Genomic DNA, 24,279 nt, shown 5'->3' with positions numbered 1-24,279 from the left:
TCTTTTAAACGTTTACTATGATCTTCTTGGTTCTTACCGTAGACTAAAACGTCATCGTAAAAAACTAAGACTCCTTCGATATCTGATAAAGTTGATTCCATCTCCTGCTGAACTATTCCAGGACCGGGTGCCACACCTTGAAACAATCGCTCACACTTAAATAACCCTTTATGAGTAGACAATGTCACGATCTCCTTAGATTCTTCATCCAATTCAAATTGCAAATATGCATTTAACATGTCAATTTTTGAAAATACCTTTGCATCTTTGAATTCCGCCAATAAATCTTGGACTCTAGGTATAGGATGTTGATACTTTTCCAAATGTGGATACAATGTTACCTTATAATCTCCGCATATTCGTATTTGACCACTTTTCTTAAATACAGTAACAATGGGCGTACCCCATTCACTATTCTTAGTAGGTGTTAAAATTTTTTCATTGACCAATCTATCGATTTCTGCTTCTATTTTTTCTTTTAGAGCATAGACTACCGGTCTAGCTCTATGGAAAATTGGTTTTACTCCTAATTTTAATTTTAAATTAATCTTTTTCCTTTTATATGTGCCCAACTTTCCCGAAAATACATCTTCGAATTCTTCAATCAATTTACTGATATATATTTCCCGGTCGTTAATACAATTTATACTCTCAAAATCCTTGCATTTAGTAATTTTAATTAGACCAAATTCTTTAATCCATTCACGTCCCACTATCGGTTTACTACTTCCCGTAAATACATATAATTCTTTCTTTTTATTTATACTGCCATAACATACATTGACCTCTATGAGTCCTACAGGTATCATGATAGCGCCTTGATAAGCCTTAAACTTCCTATCCGTCCTCTGCAATGGAAGATTCTTCAATTGTCTCTTCTTCCAAATTTCTGTCGAGATTGCTGGTATCAATTTCAAATTCCAATAGTTTACCTTCAACAATTAAATTTACTGTTAATGGCTTCACATTATGTATTTGATCTTTAATAATATTAATTCCATTAATTAACTTGTCATTATTTTCTTTTGTTTTATTATCCTTCAATAATCCATTATTTTCAACATAAAAGTTTTCGTAAAGTATTTTAATCCCTTTTCCCACTACACTATCATTCACATCTACATCAAAATAAAACATTTCCGTTAAGTCGTCATCAATATCATCTGTCTCTTCGTCAACAATATAATTATAATTCGTTTTAGCTTCTTTAGAAAAATTGGAATTAACTCTAAAATTTTTATGTCCTGAATTCATTTTATTACCAATATAATTATTCAAGTTTTTCCTTAATTTATTTTTGCATACGACAGCCAAATGACCAACCTGATTACATTCATTACATCTATAATTTTGATATCTACATTCTTTCCTTGTATGATTTTCTTTACCGCAACAATAACATGTCTTATTTGATTTATTACTAAAATCTCTTACCTGTCTTTTATTCTTATTATTAATTATATTTACCGACTCCAATACATTATCTTGTTGTGATGTCATTCTGATTACGTAGTTTGCAGTTGATTCAAATACCGTAGCTAATTCCTTGGCCTTCTGGAAGTTAATTCCTGGTTCACTTAATAATCTTTTCCTCAAAGCATTACTCCGTAATCCGAAAATAAATTGATCCCGTAGATTATCCTCTAAGTTTACACCAAATTCACATTTAGTTGCTGCCTTCTTCAACTTGACTATAAATTGCTTGATATCTTCCCCTTCCAACTGCCTGCATTCCTTGAATTTATACCTTCTTGTAATTGCACTTGTTTCAGATTGAAAATTGTCTCTTAATATGTTTGCTAATTCTTCATATGACAAATTATTTGGAACTTAAGGACTATATAAATCATGTAATAATGCGTACGTCTCGTATCCAATCAATGACAGAAACGTGGATTTCTTTCTTGAATCACTGATACCATTAGCTACGACATAATGCTCGAATCTTTCACTCCACAAATTCCAATTTTCTTCGGCTTTGTATGTATTTAAGCTCCCAACACCACCAGTCATAATTTGCATTGAATTATTTCCACTTTCAACAATTGATGCTGAATTCCCCGTCTGTGTTTTGATCGATATCAATATTTTGTTCAATTCTAGTTGCATTTCCTGCAACTTTAACACCTTATTTGTGATCTCACGATCAACCTCCGATTGCTCTTTATGCTGCTTTTCGAACTGTTGCTTTATCTCTGCAATCCGTTGACTTTCCATGAGAATCTCTTGTTGGTCTCTCTTAACGACCGATCTCTGGTGTTCAATCTGTCTTCTATCTTCTTCTAACTGTCTACGCGCTTCTTCTATTTCTTTATTCTCCATCTTGATCACTAATGCACGCGTTATCAATACATATAATATTTGTCTTTATCCTCGTCGCCAATGTTATGTTTGGGAAAGTAGCACTAATTTATCGTTATAATATAAGTGTATAACAACTTATTTATTTAAGAGTATGGTGTTAATGGTTACAATACAATTATTCAAAAAGCCCATTCTCGGCGCAGTCCTTCATATTTATAGCCAGCGTTAAATAAGCGAAGCTAACGCTATCTGTCAACTTTATCATACATTACATTTTACATTTAATATTCATTTAACATTTAATGTGATATAATTCTATGTAAATTTTAAAGTTAGATTGAGATGGTTGTTTACATATTATTTTGGGATGGCGTCTTTTACCCAGATCCCGATTACATAGATGGCGCCATTACCCAGATCCCAATTACACAGATTGTGATTACATATGTTGTGAATCCGAAAGGATTGATCACAACGCTTTCTATATATTAATATAGAATTACATATAAACAGATGACTGCAATAAATAGTAGCGGGAAAAACCCAGTAAGATTTAAAATATATGTATTTTCAATTGTAATAATATCGGTAAGAAAAATAAAAATCTTTAAATATTGTAAACTTTTCTATTTTAAATTCTATTGTTTAGTATGGGAATTTTTCTATCATAAATTTTAGGGTATAGACAAATTTATAATCACCGAAAATTCCCAAGGAAAAAACCTATAAAACTTTATTACGGTTCTGTAATTTAGACATACAAAAAACTACTTTGTTAAAATAAGTTTACGTTAAATGTAATGGTCACTTAGAATAAAATACCGAACGTTTTGGAATGAATATTCTTTACAGATTGGGAAAACCCAGTAATTTCCATTTATTTTATTGTCATAATCCTCTAAGCGGCTTATTTTCCAAAACGTTCGCTAAAAAAAGATTACTCAAATACCTAAGACTAGGCAATAAAAACCAGACATCCAGGCTGGCCACAAACAACCTGGGAACGTCATGGGCCATCGTGACGTCATTTCAACGTGGACCCATTTGCCAACTCGAGAAGGGATGCTAACTGAAGACAGGAGTTGCAGAGGCGCGCGCAACTACCCTCACTACCCTCTGGGACTCTCCCACCCCCAAAGGCATGAACTCTCAACCGAGGGAGTCGAAAACCAAGGAACTGGAGGACACTTATCAAGAAGCAAGACTGTAGTCCGTCACGCGAAATTTTACTTTTCCTGAAATTATTGTCAGTACTGGTATTTTGTAAACCATTAAATAATAAACGATAGATTTGCGCGCAATGCAAATCTAAATTAAACTAAAATAATCTGAGTGTTTTAAATTCATTTTATATATATAATTTATATTTAATTATTCAAATTTAAATCTATTCTCCCGCCTTAATCTATTTACTGCGAGTTGAACGCCCTACCGCGTTCCAACGGGCGAATTAAAAGAATTCCATAAATTTATTATAGCCAATTTAGGGCTATACAACACATAGATATTCGATGACACAAGATATACATTGCGCAGATCCCGATCACCCAGGTCAAAATTTTATAAACGGGTAGTACATATGTGTTAATGTTTATATTTGTTAATTTTTTCGATTTTAATTCAATATATGAATTAGAAAACATAAAATCGTATATAATAAATCCGAACAAAAACAGTTCCACTGTAAAAAATTACGCCAAGTACACGTTCACAACTCTTGATTTACAAAAATGCCAAGGAGAAATTATCATTTTACAAAAAGATGTAAAATAAAAAAAAAGGCCATTCGGCAGCCGAAATGGAAGTAGATTTCATGAAAATAAATGTAAAAATCTAAAGTTTTGGATGACGTTTGGTAAAAAGAGTGCAACAGCAAATTTCATATTTGGTATAGCGGAATAGGACCTACTTTTGAGATAAAACATATAGTATGGTACTCAAATTGAAGCTTATTTAAAGAGCTTTTAGATGCATTTTACAGAATTTCAATAAGTTATCCCATTCAAAAGTTATTCGAGTAAGAAAGTAAAAAAATGTAAATTTTTATAATTTTGAAAATTGTATAATCCTAGCATTTCTGAATAATTTCAAGTCTACACATATGAAATGGTACTCAAATTAAAGCTTATTTGAAGAGCTTTCAGATGCAATTAACAGAATTTCGACAAGTTATTCCATTCAAGAGTTATTCGAGCAAGAAAGTGAAGAAATATAAATTTTTATGATTTTGAAAATTTCAAAATCCTGGCATTTCTAAATTACATCTACGAACTTGACGTCGGTATCTATCTGTAGAATAATTATGTTGAGTTTGGTAAAGATCCGACGTAAATTGGCGACGCTATCGTCGTGACAAGCCGCGTTATATCTGATATATATATATATATATATATATATATATATATATATATATATATATATATACTAGCTGTTACCCGCCCGCTTTGCTGGGCGTTTACAGAATTGTATTTATACGCGTAATCCCTTTTGAAGTCAGAATTCGAGAAAAGCTATTTCTAGCTGAATTTAACATCATATGTGAATTTATTTTGTTATTAATACGCTGAAAAATATGTAACCTTGAAATTATTAAAATATTTTTAACCGAGAACACCATTTTAAACAAATAAATTTTCTTGAGTCAATAGAAAAAATTATTGCCTCAAGGATAATTTCTGGGCAACAATTGATATCGCGACATGTTAAATGCGTAAGAATTATGAGGTAGATGTGTAGGAGGAGGTGGGTAGATCAAAAGTATTTTCAAATTCAAGGTTTGCAGGAGCTAAAGCTCGGATATTAAAAATCTTAATTGTTAACACCTACCCCCGCAATCCATATTATAAGTAGGCTATCATAAAATCCGCTCTTATAGCATTCCTACATCACATACAAAAGATTCTTACCACATTTAAAACCTGTAGAAGCTATAGCTTGGAAATTAAAAATCTTAATTGTTAACACCCACCCCTGCAATCCATTTTGAGAGTAGGTTGTTATAAAATTCGCTCTTACATCATTTTGAAATCACTTATAGAAGATTCCTACCAAATTTGAGAACGATGGGAGTTATAGCTTGAAAATTAAAAATTTTCATTGTTAATAGCCACCCCGCAACCCTTTATGGGGGTGAGATATCGTGAAATTTGTTCATAGATAATTTCAACATCTCTTACAAAAGATTCCTACCAAATTTGGAGTCCATAGGATTAATAGTTTAAAAACGGGAATTTTTCATTCTTAACGCCCCCGCAAACCCTTTTGGGGGAGAAATTTCTTAAAATTCGTTCTTAGCTGACCTCTACATGGTAAAAGTAATATTCCTACTAAATTTGAAGTCGATAGGAGCTATAGCTTGAAAATTAAAAATTTTCATTGTTAAAAGCCACCCCCGCAACCCTCTGGGGGGTGAGATATCGTAAAATTCATTCATAGATTATTTCTACATCTCTTACAGGAGATTTCTACCAAATTTGGATTCGATAGGACCTTTAGCTTGAAAATTAAAAATTTTCATTGTTCAAAGTCACCCCCGCAGCCCCCATGGGGGGGGGGTGAAATATCGTGAAATTCATTCATAGATTATTTCTACATCTCCTACAGAAGATTCCTACCAAGTTTGGTGTCGATAGGAGCTATAGTTTAAAAACGGGAATTTTTCATTGTTAACGCCCCCGCAACCCCCCTTGTGGGTGGAATTCCGTAAAATCCGTTCTTAGCTGACCTCTACTCGGCGAAAGGAATATTCCTACCAAATTTCAAGTTTCTAGGTCTGATGGTTCCCGAGATATCGTGATGAGTGACTATATAGATATGAATCTCTTATATATATATATAGATATATACATACATATATAAACTTTTGAACCATATGCATTTTCCGACTCAGCTCGACAAGTATAGCCGAAATATAGCAAAATTTTACAAAAGTTCCGTCATGAGGGCCAATGCAATAGTTAGATTTCTATGAAATCTACTAAAAAAAAAACGGACCAAGTAGCCGTTATGATCTTCCATAATTGAAAAAATTTTGTGATAAATTTAACGAATAAAAACAATTTTTTAGACGTACTTGGCGTGCGTCATTGAGTACCCAAAATTTTTTCAGATGAATCGTGATAACGTGATAATATCCCTCAGGTAACTCATTGATGTCAAATATCAGTAGTTCAATAATCACCTTATCTCCTGTTCTTTCCCTCTTCACAGCATTGCTGTATGTCTGATAGAAGTTTGATTAAACATCGTTTTTAATGTACAACTTTTAATAACTTTCCAATGAATGAACTGATTTTCAAGTGGCTGGCAGCATTCAACGCCGTTTTTTAAGCCCCGTAAAGAATTTTTAAGTTCGCATTGATCAAACGTTAAAATTTAGGAGTACTTCCGAAAAAAACACTTTTTTCGGTTTTCTTTCGTTCACGATATCTTTTGAACGAATTAACCGATTTTGACTGGTCAAGCGGCAATTGACGTGATTTTTCAAGATCAAGAGCTGATTAGTTTTTGGAGATAATCGACTGAGCCGTTTAAAAGTTATTCCAAAAAAGACACTTGAAAACAAAAATTTTTCTGAAATTTTTTCACGGTTTTTTTGAGATATCTTGAAATCCATCTATTGGAATCGGTCAAAATTGTATTCAAAATCCAAGTTCGTTGATGTTTTTTCAAATGGGCCAACCACGATGAAATGGGTAAAGTCGTTCATAAGTTATGGGAGGTTCACACACACACACACACACACACACACACACACACACACACACACACACACACGTGCGCTTCCCAGACCGACGACTAACCTCTACACCATACGACCGGTGAGTTGATGCACATCTCATCATTCTTATGAGCTAAATCTATATGGTGACCAAGTGTGACGGTTTATTATTTATATAATTTATGTTATTTAATATTGTGTTTGGATGAAAATTAACTATTTTTTTACAAATGTTTATTAGTTATTAAAAAATGCAAGCGTCACGTTCTTATATTACTTTAGATTTCGTACATCGTTCTGTATATTTTTAATATCTTATTATAAATTTTAATGTTTAAAATTATCAATATTAAAAATTCAACTGTAAATTTTATATTTTAATTTTCTAAAGACTATATCAATTTTGACGATACGCAAATGTTTTGGTTGAATAATGAATTTTCAATTTTAACGTTTGCTAACAAATATTCGTTGAGCAATAAATATTTACTGTTTAAAATTCTATTGTTTAATGATTAATTAACTTTGGATTTCCCATTGAATGGCCGTGGCTGGGGAATCTAATTCTGACTCAGGCTCGAGCAATCATTGGGCCGGCCAAGGCTAGGTTAGCAAGTCTTGGCCCAAGCTTGGGTCACCAATGAATGGCCAAGACTAGGTTAGCCAGTCTTGGCTCAAACTTGGATAATCATTGGCATGGCCGAGGCTGGGTGAGCCAGTCTTGGCCCAAGGTTTGGTGATCATTGGCATGGCCGAGGCTGGGTTAAGCATCCTGGCCCAGGCATGGGCCAATATAGGTACGCCACAGGTAGGTTTCCCAGTACTGACCCAAGCCTGGCCCCTTTGTCAACTCTGGGGGTTTCCTGCATGGGTTGTAGAGACTGAAAAAAATGAATTTATCAACCATATACATAGGCAGGCTTAGTAGAGGGTTCTATTCATAATTTACTAACAAATAGTTATTACATACATAATATCTCGCATTTTTTGTTACAATCACATCTTTTACGCTCTTATTCTCGTTGTACTTCACAGTAAAGAGAGAATGATAATAATTACATCAAAGGAAAAAAACAGAAGTCGAGAAAAAAATTACTTACTGATCAGTATATTATTCACCATGTAATAAGTCACCGTACAATATTTTGCAAGCTTTTTGTGCTTGGTATATATAACCTATACTCGATATCATTAATGGTAGCCAGTAATTGTTGCGCATGATAATTTCCATCGTTTGTTAACTACGGCAATTTTTCACAATTCATTGTCTTAATCATATTATTATTCAAATTAACACTCGAGAAATCAATAGTCTTATCAGCAATCGAAACAAAATAATGTGATTTAAAATTGATAGTAAATTTTGATTTGTACCTGGAAACACTTAAATGACTTACTGTACGTAATTTTAGTCGACTTATAACGATACAAGTCATACAAATAGTGTATGTGGGGTATTCCATGCCAAATCGACCACTTTTGACCCCGACCCTTTTCGATTTGGCCGAAAGTTTTCCATCCTTTTCTACCCTATAAAAAACGGTTCTCAGAATTTTTTTGAATTTTTTTACCTAACTCCAAAAAAGTTATGAATTTTTCAAAAAAATGGCTTTTTTATTTTCAAATAGCCATAACTTTTCAAAACTAAACATTTAGGTACCTTTTTTTTTTTTAAATTTTTGTTTTTAGATGTACTTTCCGATAAAAAATATTAAAAAATTTTTGTAAGTCAATACATATGGAATTTTTCAGTTTTTTGACAAAAATCAATGATTTTTCGAAGTTCGACATTTTTTTTTTTAATTTTTTTTTTCTAAAATAAACTTTAATCAATTCCACAGTTATCCCTGTAGAACCCAGATTGGGCCGATTTCTCTTTCTATTTTTTTTATTCAATTGAAATAATATTGTTAAATTTTCAAAAATGGAAAAAAAATTTTTTTTCATAAATTTTATTTATATAATGAGATAAATACAATTCAACGATTTTACGGCATTACATTCACAATTTAGAGGCTTCATCGATGACTGTAATTAGTAAGATCAATAATTGATGCAGCTAAAATTAATTACTTTTCTCTCTGTCGTTTAAATATTTTACAAATTCTGTGTTCATTCGAATTCGAAAAGTTTTTAACTAGTAAACAACCATTTTTGTCCGGAATTATACAATGTAGTTGTTGAGTTCCTGTAATCGGTTTCGTTTTCAAAAATCGATCATTTAAATCATTTACTGCTGTGTCATAATCTTCTTCTGGGGAAAACTTCACTATAATATTCGGCAAGTTATCCGGTGCAGAAGCCCATTCAAAAAGTTCTTCTGGTGTCGTTATTTGTTTGTCTACCGCGAGTTGGAGACTTGCTCTCGCTGCAAGTCGTTTGAGAATACCACCGATTCCATCACACGGACCTTTCCCATGGGCAGTCGCAAAAAAATGCCATTCAGCAGGAATATCAAAATCATCTTCGTGGTAATATAAATTTACAAAGTTTTTAAAGTTTTTAAATTGTTGAGGAGCTCCATCAGAAAAATAATAAATCTTGTTACAACGTTCAGGAAGACTTTTCACGTAATCAGTTATTATTTCGATGAAAACATGAACAGCAACGGCATCATGTTTGTTAGAATCTGAGATAATTACTAAACTTTTGTGTTCAAGTTTGTTATTTACTGTATAATAAATAACGACTGGAAAAACTGTTGCCTGATTATTATTCCAGTGAAAACCAGCTGCCGCATTTTGTACTACGAAGGCATAATTTTCTGCAAAATCACAAATAATAACGTATTCGTTTGGTTTAAATGTTTCTTTCAATGTCTTCAAGAATTGGGCTTGCTCCTTAGCAATGAACGAATGAGGTAGAAGAATTTCTAACTCACTACAAAATTTTTCCACAAATTCTTCTGTAGGCTTAATAATAGTTTCTAAACTACTTCTCGGTTTTGATATCCAATATTTATATGTAATATTCTCGATTTCCCGGTCCTCAAAACATTTTAGTAAAATTTTAGTCAACTCATCGACCCCAGGACAGTTTTTACATCCACCTAAATAACACTGAAAAGATGGATTTTCACATATAATCATGCTCAAGTAATCGCTGTAGTGTTTAATGGGCTTTTCTGTGTTCCTTGTCAAAGAATAAATATTTGCACCTAAAATAACAGTAATTTAGTAAACTTAAAATTCACGCATTTATAATTATTAATTATTAATTCTTCTGAAGAAGAAAGCAAAACTTTTTTCAAGCTGTCGGATACCCGATTTATTTTATTGTTCAAAAATTGATTATCATTCAATTTCTTCGATGGAATCGGTGATTGATTTAACAATTCTAATGCATGGTTTATTACGGGTAATTGAGTTGCAGCGCTAACTTGGGATCCTGAGCTTGATTGTGATGCTTTGGGTTCGCTATCAAATGACATGGAACCTTAAAAAATAATAGTGAAACATATTCGCTCCGAGGGAAGGCATGGTAGGGGAATTTAAATCGACTGAAGCGTTCGCAGTGGTCACTTTGAACATTACGGGAGGCTACTATAACCGAAATTGTAAACAAAAACACGTTGAAATAATTTTTTTCTTTTTAATTTAAATAAATTAAATGAAAATGAGACACCAAAGTTGTTGTGTAGTGAATTGTCAAAATACGAGCAGAAAAAGTGAGTGCAAATTTTATAAATTTCCTACCGCTAAATGGAAAATAAATCAACGGAATCAGTGGATAGCTGCGGTTAAAAGGCTAAAGTAAGTAGTTCCATAACCTTATTGTTATCCAAAAAAAAATAATTTGGAGTATTATAAATTTTTGTAAAATTGTTAAGTTTAGAAAACGTAGATAATTTTTTTTGCAATTCTGTAATGAAAAAGCAAAGAGAAAATTTATAAGTCAATAAATTGTAATATTATAGAAATTTAATGATTAAAAGAAAAATAAAAGTTATCACAGAGTGAAAAAATTTTAATTTTGCAAAGATTTAAGATTTTGCAAAGAAATAATCAAAAATATATATTTGTAGTGTTGATGGATCACCGTGGGTTCCCAAGCCATATGATTGTATTTGTAGTGACCATTTTATTGGTGGTAAAAAATCAGAAGAGGAGTTGAGTCCTAGCTACATTCCAACAATATTTCCTTCGATTTACAAGTCTCCGAAAGTTAATGAATCTCCGGTCATAAACAGGTAAAAATTATTTGGTAAAACTAGATTAATGTTAACAACATAATTATAATAATTTCATATTTTCAGATACAAGCGTTTCATTAACCGGCAGATGAAAAAAATATCACCCCCAAAATCAAGTTCTGAACTCACTGTATTAGAACCGATGGAAGTGATAAATGAATATGATAATCCTCCGATTGTGTCTTTAAAAGTTGATCAAGAGTGTCAAGTTGATTTTTATTCAAACTCTGATGTCAATTCTCAAACCTTTATTTGCAATCGTTATGTCACAAATGATTTGTGTCATGCTGAAACTCAGACAGAAATAGTTGAAGATACTAGGCCGATAAAAATTCATGCTAGTAATAAAAATTTGTTAACAAAGAATGTGGTACAGATAAAAAAACGTTTGCTGATAAGGAAAGTCAAGCGGATAATAAAATCTTCAGAGGATTCGCATCGGTAACAAAGGATCAAGGAATCATTGATCTGGCCGGTGTATCATTCCCAAATTTTGATTTCTTATTGAGTAGACTATGTACATCTACGTCACGAAAATACGCTGTATCAAAAAAAGACCGACTATTAATTTTTTTAATGAAAATTAAAACTGGATTAACATTTTCGGCACTTGGTGTATTATTTAGTGTTCACAGAACAACAATTTCAACAATTTTTTATGAAATCCTACAACATCTTGCTAGTGCGACAAGAAATTTAGTATTTTGGCCTGATATCGACGCAGTACAAGAAACTATGCCTGATTGTTTTCTACCTGATTATAAAAACACTAGGGTCATAATTGATTGCACTGAATTCCGAATAGATATTCCTACAAGTGTCGACAACCGTGTTTTTACTTACTCACAATACAAAAAGAATTTCACGGCCAAAGTTCTTATTGGTATAACTCCTGGAGGCTTCATATCCTTGAGATCTGACGTAGCTGGAGGACGGAAATCCGATTCTCAGCTTACAATAGAGTCAGGATTGTTGGATTTATTGGAGGATGGTGACATAGTTTTAGCTGATAAATGTTTTCCAGATATTAAAACAGTGATTGACGCAAGCGGCAAGAAAGTGCAAATGGTCATGCCGCCTTTTCTAGAGAAAAAGAATGAATTTTCAAGTGAAGAAACTCAACAGACATACAGTGTTGCAAGGGTTAGGATTCACGTCGAAAGAATAATGCAGCGGTTAAGGACTTATCAAATATTGCATAAAATTCCACAACATTTGTTCCATTGCATTGATGATATTTTGCACATTTGTTGTGTTTTGGTAAATTTACAGCCTCCAATTATTTCTGAAAAAAAACGATCCTGAAAATGAGGGATAAAAATATTTTAATACTCATAAAAGTTGGTCAGTGAGTACTTGTAAAAATACAAATTTATATTTGTAAAAATTGTACATTTATTTTCAGCTATTAATTAGATTAATAATTAAGATTTTTGTAAAACATGTAACGAATAATAAAATACTTTTAAATTGATAGTATTGTAACAGACAATAACACTCTTTACTAACTTAATAAATATTAATTTTTTTTTAACTGATTATTAACTGATTACTCTTAGCTTATTTATTAAAATCACAACAATTGGTGCTTTTATACTGTTATAAATTATTGAAAATAAATTATTATATTGAAATATTTATAAGATCACTTCTGGTAAAGCTTCGTTTTTGGTTTGAATTTTCATCTTCATTATTACTACTATCTAAATTATCAGTTTTTTCATAATTGTTACTAGTATTTTCTTCATTAATGTCAGTAGTTGCTACTGTTGCAAACAAAGCGGGCAAATATTGTTCAAAATAGAATTTCTCGCTCTTCAAAATTACACTTTTTAAAAATTCTTCATCTCTGTGGACTTCTATTAGACAACAGCCATCTTCAACTGGTGAAAAAATAAAGAGATCACAAACACTCATACCACTGACGTACATTTGTACTTGAACTTGAGTGTAATAAATATCAGACTTTTTGAGATCCAACTTATTATTCATAAATTCCAAATACTTAACGTTACTAACTTGATCAGCATCATTGATAACCGGTTTATTTTCACAGGTACTAGGACATTTAAATTCAACAATTTTGGAAATACAACCGTAATCAATGACGGAAGATTCCATTTTTAAACCGTATTTAGTAGGGCTGCTGTCAATTTTGGATGGATGTAGCATGTCTGAAACCAAAGTTTCAACTGGTTTCCTGCTTAGAACTTTTATATGGTGAACATTTGAACTTGCAGAAATTCTGAAGCGTCTAGCTTGGAACCAATTGTTACAAGAAGACTGCTTAACAGTTTCACAAGACATTTGGATGATCTCATTTTCTGATAATTGCACGTTCTTCAAATAAAACTCACGGAGATTCGGATCCAGATTATACTGACTTTCATAAATAGAATATTCCTCGCAAAAAATTAAAAAATTTTCTACACATGCAGCACATTCTTCTTTCTCTAAATTCAGTTCTACTTGCGCCAACAGAGAGTTAATCACATTTCTAACTGTGTGTTTATTATTTTTGCTAAGCTGTGCTTCCATAATTCGTTTCAAAGGTGAATCGACTCTAAATCAGTCAATAAAACATTCTGAGGCTCATGTAATTGAGTGTATTTATGCGGCATAATTTTTTTGAAATACTCTCCTTTAGAATATTTGTGTTTAGCAAATTGGCGAGCGCCCGGCTTACCCCACTGCTGCTCGTGACTCGTTTTTGAAGCACTTTCTTCATTATTGATGAAATAAATTAACGCAGCAACGTGTTTACACTTGTCACTCTTATTATATACACAATTACAGTGTACATCTGTCACGTAACGTGCAGAGTTTATCTGAAATTGAAATAGAACAATCTATTAATTATATAATACTTAAACATTATTTACAGTAACAAAATAAATGATTCAGATGTGCATTACGTCTAAAGAAGTAGCATAAGGTGTAGCGTGAACCGATGCTTGCCGAATAACGCGAGATTTTATCAAAAACTTTCCAAGTTTCGTTGATGTTCCTCGACTTCTCTCACATGTCCAGCATCAACAAGTTTTTTGCCTTTGGACATTGTTTCCGGCTGAAATTCTATTTGATGGGTGATGGACTGAAATCCTGTCTTTATAATAATATCCATGTCTTTGGTTCAACTAAAAATAATGAAAAAAGTAATGAATTAAATTATTATTTACTTATTCTATTGAGAAAAACATTTCAATCATTATTTTTTATTTTTTTATTTTTTTAAGAACTATTCCGAGATTTTGACATAAATTTTAAGCAACTTAACCTTATAAATGTTTACTGCATTTCTTTATTTATTTAATCATTATACTTGTATTTTTGGTACGTTAAAGTCAATTATAAAATGTCAATAGATATTTAACGTTCACATTTTTTTTATGACTTGTTTATTATTTATAATATTCTTTTAATAAACTTTTTCTTTGGCTATTGACAAACATATAAAAACATACACTGATAGCCTCCCGTAGTTCATATTTAGTCTGGCGCTGCAGTCACACTCGGAGCGAATAGCTACTAGAAATGTATTCAAGTAACGTATAAATAATTAAAAAAACTTACGGAATGATAAGGATAATGGGAGATCCATGGCAGTTGTATTACTATCATTATCAGCCTGATCATTGTTGTCATTATTGTCACTATAGTTGTCTTCACGGTCACTTACATCAGCACTAGGATCATTACGAGCATTTGTTTGTTGCTTCACTAACTCTGAAGCTTTTTTTCGACATGAACTGCATAATAAATAATTATCATCTAATCCTAACGTTACTTTCATAATATCAGTCGCCGGACGTAAACCAATTTTTTTAAAATGAGATTCCAACTCAAAAGGATTACAACACCGATCAAATACCTTTTTTGACGCCATAAAGACAAATTAAAAAAGCGCTTATAAACTAGAGAAATTATTTATTTATACAACAAATGTAATGACAATCTTTTATAAAACACTAGATTGCACAAAAGATTTATAGGTTATGCTTTAGATCTCAAAATGAAAAAGCCGCACTTTTAATCAAAACATACCCTGATAGCCACCTTACCTATAACTTACTGTCAATCTACGTCCGCAATTTGAAGCAAACTTGACGGAAAGAGTTGGCAAAGCGAGCGATTACCTATTAGTTACCTATAACTTACTCTGCAAATAGACGTCAAAACTTGCTGTACAAGTATTTCCTTCAAATTGTAGTAAAGTTGAAAAGAAATTTAACTACAAGTTTGATTGTTAACTTGTATTCAAGTTGCGGCCGTAGATTTCTGTCAATTTGCTTACAACTGTTGTTGAGTGAAGAATTACCGCCAACTTGATGTATAACTTAACCGTAACTGCTGGGAGTCAACACTTACTGAGAAAGCGCTGGCTATCAGGGTACTAGCTTATAGCATCTAGTTTACTGGCTATAGGTAAGTCGATAATTGTTATCCCTAGTTTATCGATCTAATTGATATATTAAAATTTGAATCTTACTAAATACAGTCATCGATGAAGCCTCTAAATTGTGAATATAATGCCGTAAAATCGTTGAATTGTATTTATCTCATTATATAAATAAAATTTATGAAAAAAAAATTTTTTTCCATTTTTGAAAATTTAACAATATTTTTTCAATTGAATAAAAAAATAGAAAGAGAAATCGGCCCAATCTGGGTTCTACAGGGATAACTGTGGAATTGATTAAAGTTTATTTTAGAAAAAAAAATTAAAAAAAAAAAAATGTCGAACTTCGAAAAATCATTGATTTTTGTCAAAAACTGAAAAATTCCATATGTATTGACTTACAAAAATTTTTTAACATTTTTATCGGAAAGTACATCTAAAAACAAAAATTTAAAAAAAAAAAAGGTACCTAAATGTTTAGTTTTGAAAAAGTTATGGCTATTTGAAAATAAAAAAGCCATTTTTTTGAAAAATTCATAACTTTTTTGGAGTTAGGTAAAAAAATTCAAAAAAATTCTGAGAACCGTTTTTTATAGGGTAGAAAAGGATGGAAAACTTTCGGCCAAATCGAAAAGGGTCGGGGTCAAAAGTGGTCGATTTGGCATGGAATACCCCATGTACATCGGTATTAACAAATAATAATTATTATTTTAGTATAGCATCCTTCCCCTTCAAGGAATAAGATGTTATAAATATAATAATAAAATTTTGATTGAAATTTTGAAAATTGAATTTTCGCGCGCTATTTGGAATAAAAATGAATAATTTTCTTAATAACTAATAATTTAGCATCCTTTTATAAACAGGAAGAATTATAATTGCTATTATTATTATTGCAATGATAATAATAAAATTTCATATGAATTTTTAACTTTGAAATTTCCCACGTTTTTTGAAATTATAACTACTATAATTTATATTAGTCGTCGCTATGTGTTTACTTAGAATTCCTTCGACTGAGGGCCGGATGTTAGATTAATTAAATAATAATCTTCATAACTATAACAATAACAATAACAATAATAATAATAATAATAATAATAATAATAATAATAATATCTCTATAACAATAATTATGATAAAGACAGAAATACCCGGGAAAAAATGAATTTGCCTAACCATATATATATATATATATATATATATGATTATATATTAAATATATATAATTATATATTATTATATATAAATTTTTATATAAAATATATATAATCATATATGGACTAATGTATTATATGTATGTTTTATATAAGTCTATATATGATTAGATCTGATTAGATCTGACTTATATAGGTCTATATATGATTATATATAAGTCTATATATAATTAGATCTGATTAGACCTGAGTTATCTAGGTCCATACATGATTATATATAATTAGATCTGATTAGACCTGAGTTATCTAGGGCTATATATGATTATATATAAATCTATATATAATTAGATCTGATCAGATCTAATTTATATAGGACCATATATATATATATATATATATAATCAAACGTAAAGCTATGTACATAATTATATCTAATCAAACGTAAATTATAAATTTATCAATGATTATTGATTTTATGTTCTTTAGTAATTTTAAGATAAGTATAAGATCTGAATTTTTTTATTAATAATTGCAGATAAAGAGCTAAGTTTTATTTTATTTTATATTTCATTACTATTATTTATAAAACAATACTAAATTAATAATACATTTTGCTTATATATATTGAAGTAATACACTTATAATAGATTATGTATAATATTTCCTAAATTTTACATGATATATTTATTAGTATTTTAATAGAGTATACTTTGTTGAATTAAATCTGATTATATTCCCGAAGAAAATGATTTTGCCTAATCATATATAGTTATATCTAATTAATAATTAGTAATTATATATAACCATATGTAGACTTATATATGATTATACCTACTCATACTTGACTAATATGAATCTGTATGTAATCAGATCTGATTATATACGGGTCCATATATAATTAGATGTGATCAAACTTGGCTAACATAATTACCCTTTTATAGATTATCATGTATTATTAAATTATATATAAGTTAATATATAATTATATATAGGTTCATGCATAGTCAGACCTAAGCAAACATTTTTTTAGATATCACTTAAAGTGCAAAATGATGTTTTACAATACGCTTAAATAGTTATAAAATGAAAAATTTATTGCACTTCCTATAGGATGTCTTGGTTTGCCCTGCTACTGTTTAATAATAAAATGATTATTGGAATAAATATGTTGTTATAATTAGGTTCAGTGAAATAAGCGAATCAAGAGTATCAAAATTTAATATAAAATTAATTTTTATATTATATTTCTGATAAATTGATTTGATACGTTATATACTTCATAGAATCATCAATACTTAAAAGACGACAGCATAGCAGCCGGGAATTTCGAGACGCACTGGGATCATCAAAGTTAAGCAGCATTGCGCGTGGTTAGTAATTGGATGGGTGACCGCGTCGGAGTTATAGCTGCAAAATCATATGTGATGATTTTTTTTTTTGTTACAGGATTAGGTACGCCGAAATCAAATATTATATCCCTAAAAATAACCACATATTTAATTAGGGGTAATGATATATAATTTAATGTTGTTACATGTAGTTATATATGAGTACATAAAATTATATATAACTTATATATGATTATATATAACTCATATATGATTATATATAACTTGTATATGATTATATATAATTAGACCTGGCCAATTTTCAGGTCTAATTATATATAAGTTATATTATATATAACCATATATAATTAGGCAAAATCATTTTTTCCCGGGTATACAAGTATTAAAAAAAAATAAAATAATAAAAAGTTTTCTAAAATAAAGTTGTGTTAATTATTTTACAAATACATGTAAAGAAATAATCAATGAATTTAAATTCAAAATAACAGCTTAATTTTTCAGACATGCCAGGTGCATCTAAAAGCATTACAGCTTACAGCCGGGCATGCATTAGGATTATGTATGAGTACAATAAATTTGAATTAATTTTAATATAATATTTAAAATGAATTCAAATTCGCGCCTTTCTGGCACATAGTGACACCTGCTGGATACATTTAGGAGTATCCCAGTTCAAAGCTGAAAAAGTAATGAAAACAATTCACACTATATATTTACATCAAATGTCTACAACAAATATTCATTATTATAATTAAGTTAAACAATGATAACAATAATATTGATTATTATAATGAAAATTAAACGTTAAAATAGAATAAAATTACAATTTTAAATAGACTAGATTTGAATTAACCGCCTATTTTATCAAACTTTCAATGGGAATGGAACAACTCTGATACTATACAGTAGTATACTATTCTCACAAAATGTAATGTACCAACTTAAAAATAAAAAATCTGGAACAGAGTAACTATCCGGAGAGGATCTCAGGCGTTAAATGGAAACGGACTAACTCTAATACTCGGTGGTATACTATACGCAGAAAATTGAAAAGTACCAACTTCGAAATAAAAAATTCGACCGAAATTAGTAAAATCTTTCGTAGTATCGAAAAACGGGGGAGCGAAAATTTTATAAATTAAGATAACGCTAAAAAATGAAAAAAATTATATAATTATTGCTGTTTTATAAAAAGAACTAATAATTAAACTATTTAAAGTGCGTGACAAGTGTTGACATGTATATAGTAATAAAATAAATCAAGTTGAAAATAAAGTGAGGTTATGTTGACATCTGACTCGAGAATAAAGGCACTGTAGCCTCGCGCCTACACGTTCACACACATTTCATGTGTGTTGTTGAACGTGTACTTGGCTTGAGGCACGACAGTGCCTCCGGATAAATATTATATTAATACTAATCACTGTGATAAATATTAATGAATTTCATTAATTATTAATAAATTAATTGAGTAAAATTTTGTACATCCATATAAATACTTGTCAGCTGATCAATTGATTATTTTAGTGTACGTGAGAGGATAAATAAATCCGAACAATAACAGTTTCACTGTTAAAAATTGCGCCAAGTCCACGTTCATAAAACTCATCTTAATAACATCTGCACTTTGCAAAAAAAAATAAGACTCGTTACAATAATTTTCATTCTATACGAAAAAATACCAAGAAACCGTCATAATGTTGAAAAAATTGAAAAAAATTTGTTGAAAATTTAAAAATGAGGAAAAAATTTTTTTATCGTACTTGGCGCGCGTCATTGAGTACCCCAAATTTTTTCAGGATACATGAACATCCTTTTAATGTTTCAACATTTGTAAGTAAGTCAACCTATAAAATGCATAAATGTAATTAATGAAATATTATTTTATGATACGTTTAACAAAAGTTAGGTAAAATCAACATGGCATACGTATTTTATTTGAAATTTTTAAATTCTCCGCACATCGTTTATGATTTCAATAAAACGCCCTCTCCTGTTCGGTTATACAATTTGCTTACAAGTGAATACGCCTGCATACGTTGACTCTGTAGTGGAATCACTGCGAAGATTGAGTTGACTAAAAAATAAAACATATGGCCGACTAAATTGAGAAAATGCGGTGTGATTGCCAATGAAAATGTGTTAATTACAATTAAACGAAGCACGATCAAGTTGCTTCATGAAAGCTTAATGACGGAACTGAAAAAAATTGAATTAAAAAATTTTGTGTTATTTCAGATATCTTCACCAGACTACCATATTGACAGCTATTTTCACTAAAAATCTGAAAAAAATTTTCGAAACGGATTTTTACACTGAAACTGATATTAATCCAGTAAGCAATGTTTTTAATTCGTTGAGTATACTTCAATGATGTGAATCTATAAACATACACTGAAAAAAAAGTTTTTTTCCTCCCAGAAAACTTTTTCCTATAGTTAAAAAAAAAGTATTCTTAAAATAAGAATACCAACGTTTACTAACCATAGGAATACGTTTACTAGATATAAAAAAATATGGTATTCTTATTATTAAAATACCAAAATCAATATGGCCGACTTAACCTCGCTTGGTCGACACGAATCTGCACGATAGATAATTATGAGATACCATACTTTTATCATTCTTTATTTATAAATAATCTATCACACTAAAATTAATAAAAATGGAAAATAGTATAGTAAGCCTTTCGTTTTTATTTTCAATTCTTATCGTTGTCAAAAATTGCTATTTCTGGCTAATAACATTATTTTACTAATAATTTATTAGTAATAACTTTACTATTATAAAAATTGATTATGAGGAAAGAATGTATTATTAAAATGAGTTATAAATTTGAAATAATAACAAGTAATATAATAAAATTTTTTTATTTCTTAATCAGTTTTATTTGTTATTCATATTATAAATAGTAAAGATAAAAACTTCAATTAAAATGCGGTGGTTACTTCTAAAAACAATGACGCAATATAATATAATTTTTATCAGCTTTTGATGTAAAACTTAGTGGTTTAAAATTTAATAAATTATCATAGCTTATAATAGAACAAACTGGCATCATATCTGTAACTTCATAAACATGTTCATGTTCTCGAAATATCGTTTGAAGTCTTTGATAAATAAAAAATAGCGTATCATTTTGAGTAAAAATAAATTTAATAACTCCAAATACTGGTTCATTATTATTTTCATTCGTATATAGGACCATATTTGGCTTATAAGTACTACCATTTTTAGTTACCCAATTAACCTTGTATATAGTAGTATTAATAAAATTCGGTTGTTGATTCAAGCTATCGTTGAATATTATTGGTAAATCACTAAATTTACAAGATGACGAAGGCCCTTCTTCAAAAACAGGAGCAATATTCATTGCATAAAGTTGGCTGGCAAATTTCAATTGATGTTTAGTAACAATTGTTTGAGCAACATTTTTTTTGCAGTTACTCACCGAAGCTGGAACTGTCGATTCTCTATGCTTTCCTTCAAACCGCATGCACCAAAAATTAATTGGAGGTCCATATTCTCTCAAAATTGTTGCCAAATGAGTAGAAATATGGTCTTTCGGTTTGAGTGACCTTTTGAGTACATGACGAACTAAGAAAGAATGTTCTTTCAATAGAACTCGTAACATCAAGTGACATTCAACCTGTATTGATGGACAAGTAATTATATCAATAATTTGTCGAAGGAGAGAGTAAATCTTCCAAACTGGATCATCCTTAGGCACCAAATCCCCTACTAATAGACCAAAATGTCGAACAAATGTAAGCATTTCAGCAGCTGACATTCGTAGATGCTCATTTTTGTAGTCATGTTCAGATATTGGTAAAGGTATACTTGATTCAGTTTCACCCCAACAATGAATATTTATCCAGTGATTTAATTGCTGCAATGTAAAATATTTCTTTTCTGATATATAATATTTCATCATAGCTGCCATATCAAACACACAAATGCCTTCAAAGACATCATGCATTATGTCATTTGAATAGTTTTCAGTAACATGAAAATTGTTCAAGCGGTGAAAAGCACTTTCTTCTTTGATGCCAGTTGCAGAAACCTCATTTAGAAGTAGATCTTTAGCGTATGAAATTTTAGTCCTTATGTAGACAGGGTCTTCAAGAGAAGCCATTGATCGTTGATCCTTGTCCATTTTACAAAATCTACACGCATAATTAGCGTTAAAATTTTCTACAAAACCCAGTATTGAGTGAAGGCCCAAATCGTCACCCACAATTAAGCCCAATTTGAAATAAACTTGGGTTTTTCCGTGTGGTAAATCAAGCTCCAATCCGTTTGTTTCCAAGTCATTCAGCATATCGATAAGAAGTCTAAAAACAGCAGCATTTCCAAACTTCTCTCTGTCTTTAGAGTAAAAAAGGAGCGCGTGGAAGATCGTTTCTAATGAAGACTGATAATGTGGTGGAAAACAGGGCAATGTTATGTAACATCCACACAACTTATTGCATCCTGAGTGACTACCAAGTGCATTACCAGTCTCATAGTCATCGCAAAATAACATAATAGGAAAAACTTTTTTTGATTCAAAATCCTGTATCTTCCGTTTCCCCTTTCTCTCCTGTGATGCTATAAATTTTTTGTTGAAGAACCATCCAAGAATACTCAGATTCTTTTGGGTATGATAATTGAAAAGCATAAAAACTTTTGAAAGCAATGTCTACAGCTTCAAGAAATGACGTAAGTTGATAAGTAATGTTGTTAACGTGGACGTTATATGATTCTATTTTACTTATACCAATAACTGAAACAATCGGTTGTTCCGTTAAACCAAAGTTTTTAAATTATCTCTACGAATTTTTAATTCAGCTCTTAAATTTAATTCATCTTTAACGTGCAGTATAAATCCTTTTTGAACTTCCTCTTTACTCGGTCGCCATGGTGATAAAGTACCTGTTACACTTTGAAAAGGTCCAGGCGCAGGAAGTAAAAGTGGCAAGAGTTTCAGAATAGAAACTTTTTGAGCTCTAAATAAATAATACACAAAAATTAATTATTATTATAAACAATAAAATATGAGTTTAATAGATTTTTACCTGTAGAATTTAAATCCTCACTCTGGCTCAATGAAGAAATTTTTTTAAGAGAAGTTGTATTGATTCCGCTTTTCTCTTCTTATTACTTGAATAAGAAACTAGTTGTTTGCAAATAAATCGAAATTTAGAGATAAATTCGAGGTTTTCGTCGGATGGATGGTTAAGAAATCAATATCAATCTAGTAAAAAAATTAATAAATTAAGAATATATAAAAAACAGTAATAAATACGATTGTATAAATTTTACCAATTGGTGACCATTGGTCACGTGTTTTAGGACTGTAAACGACTCAACGTAATTTCTCATAGAAGTATCAGCAAGTAAGTGTGAAATCCTTTTCTTAGATGTATCAGCCCACAACTTTTTCACTTCAGCCCAAGGGTCTATGTTTTCCTTCAGCCACTTCACTTTCTCTGCATACTCTTCATCTGTTAACTCTGACTTTAAGTCACTTGTGAAACCTAAATGCACGGATCCAGAAATTTCATTTCGTTTTCGTTTTGTAGCTATTTTTTTTACAATAGCTCCACTAGCTAACAAATTAGCACGATACGCATTATTGTATTTAGAGTGAAATTTTCCCTTCGGCAATATTTTTGTTTTAGTAACTTTATCGTGACTATAAGGAATGTAATACGTTTCCTTGACTTCCGTAGGAAAAAGATCGACGATCAATTGACATAGCTCCACAAAACGAGCTGGAGATATCCTGTAAATAATTAAATGTATTATTAAAACAAATATTAAATAAAAGAACAAATTAACGGTTCCAGTTTGTAAAAAAAAAAATGAAATTTGCAATAAAATAAAGAGGGATTTCTGAAAAAAAAAAAAATAATAATAATAATAATTTAATTAAAATTGCTAAAAAATAATAAATCTTACACTAATTCAGGAGATGTACATATTTCAATGCTAATTATAAAATCTACCAAGTCATTTCTAAAATCTTCTGGTAAATTTCTATGCAATTTATAATGACTTAGAATTGATAATCCAGTCGCCGAAGTTCTTAACACAGAAACAAGATCTGAGATGGGATTTCTAAGATCAACACTCAAATCTGCATTGTCGATTTTACTAAAATCTAAATTTTGAAA

The 24,279-nt window shown here is 30.4% G+C and overlaps 5 protein-coding genes across 5 annotated transcripts; 2 read left to right on the top strand and 3 right to left on the bottom strand.

Moving 5' to 3' along the window:
- Nucleotides 1–837: 837 nt before the first annotated feature.
- On the bottom strand, nt 838–1,830 carry LOC141537020 (uncharacterized; the record flags this gene model as incomplete). The annotated part of the gene is made up of 1 exon (XM_074257859.1): nt 838–1,830. A coding segment is annotated over one exon (993 nt), but the record flags the coding sequence as incomplete, so codon positions are not given.
- LOC141536868 (uncharacterized) lies at nt 1,689–2,510 on the bottom strand. The gene has a single exon (XM_074257647.1). The coding sequence runs from the start codon at nt 2,320–2,322 to the stop codon at nt 1,831–1,833; it is 492 nt and encodes a 163-aa protein (XP_074113748.1). The 5' UTR covers nt 2,323–2,510; the 3' UTR covers nt 1,689–1,830.
- A 7,959-nt stretch (nt 2,511–10,469) lies between these two features.
- LOC141537019 (uncharacterized) lies at nt 10,470–11,661 on the top strand. The gene is made up of 3 exons (XM_074257858.1): nt 10,470–10,776; nt 11,049–11,213; nt 11,280–11,661. The coding sequence occupies exons 1-3, from the start codon at nt 10,634–10,636 to the stop codon at nt 11,659–11,661; spliced, it is 690 nt and encodes a 229-aa protein (XP_074113959.1). The 5' UTR covers nt 10,470–10,633.
- Nucleotides 11,662–11,951: 290 nt separating this feature from the next.
- LOC141537018 (uncharacterized) lies at nt 11,952–12,521 on the top strand. The gene has a single exon (XM_074257856.1). The coding sequence runs from the start codon at nt 11,952–11,954 to the stop codon at nt 12,519–12,521; it is 570 nt and encodes a 189-aa protein (XP_074113957.1).
- Nucleotides 12,522–18,731: 6,210 nt separating this feature from the next.
- On the bottom strand, nt 18,732–22,646 carry LOC141537017 (uncharacterized). Its single transcript, XM_074257855.1, has 2 exons — nt 21,350–22,646; nt 18,732–18,799 (listed from the first exon to the last, which is right to left on the bottom strand). Exons 1-2 carry the CDS (start codon nt 22,644–22,646, stop codon nt 18,732–18,734), a joined length of 1,365 nt encoding a protein of 454 aa, XP_074113956.1.
- Between the last annotated feature and the right edge of the window lie 1,633 nt (nt 22,647–24,279).

This window comes from Cotesia typhae, unplaced genomic scaffold (genome assembly GCF_013202065.1).
Source record: "Cotesia typhae breed Kobodo isofemale line unplaced genomic scaffold, CoteBio_Ctyphae scaffold_45, whole genome shotgun sequence".
Lineage (NCBI taxonomy): Eukaryota > Metazoa > Arthropoda > Insecta > Hymenoptera > Braconidae > Cotesia > Cotesia typhae.
This window is presented reverse-complemented; position numbering and strand designations above follow the sequence as displayed.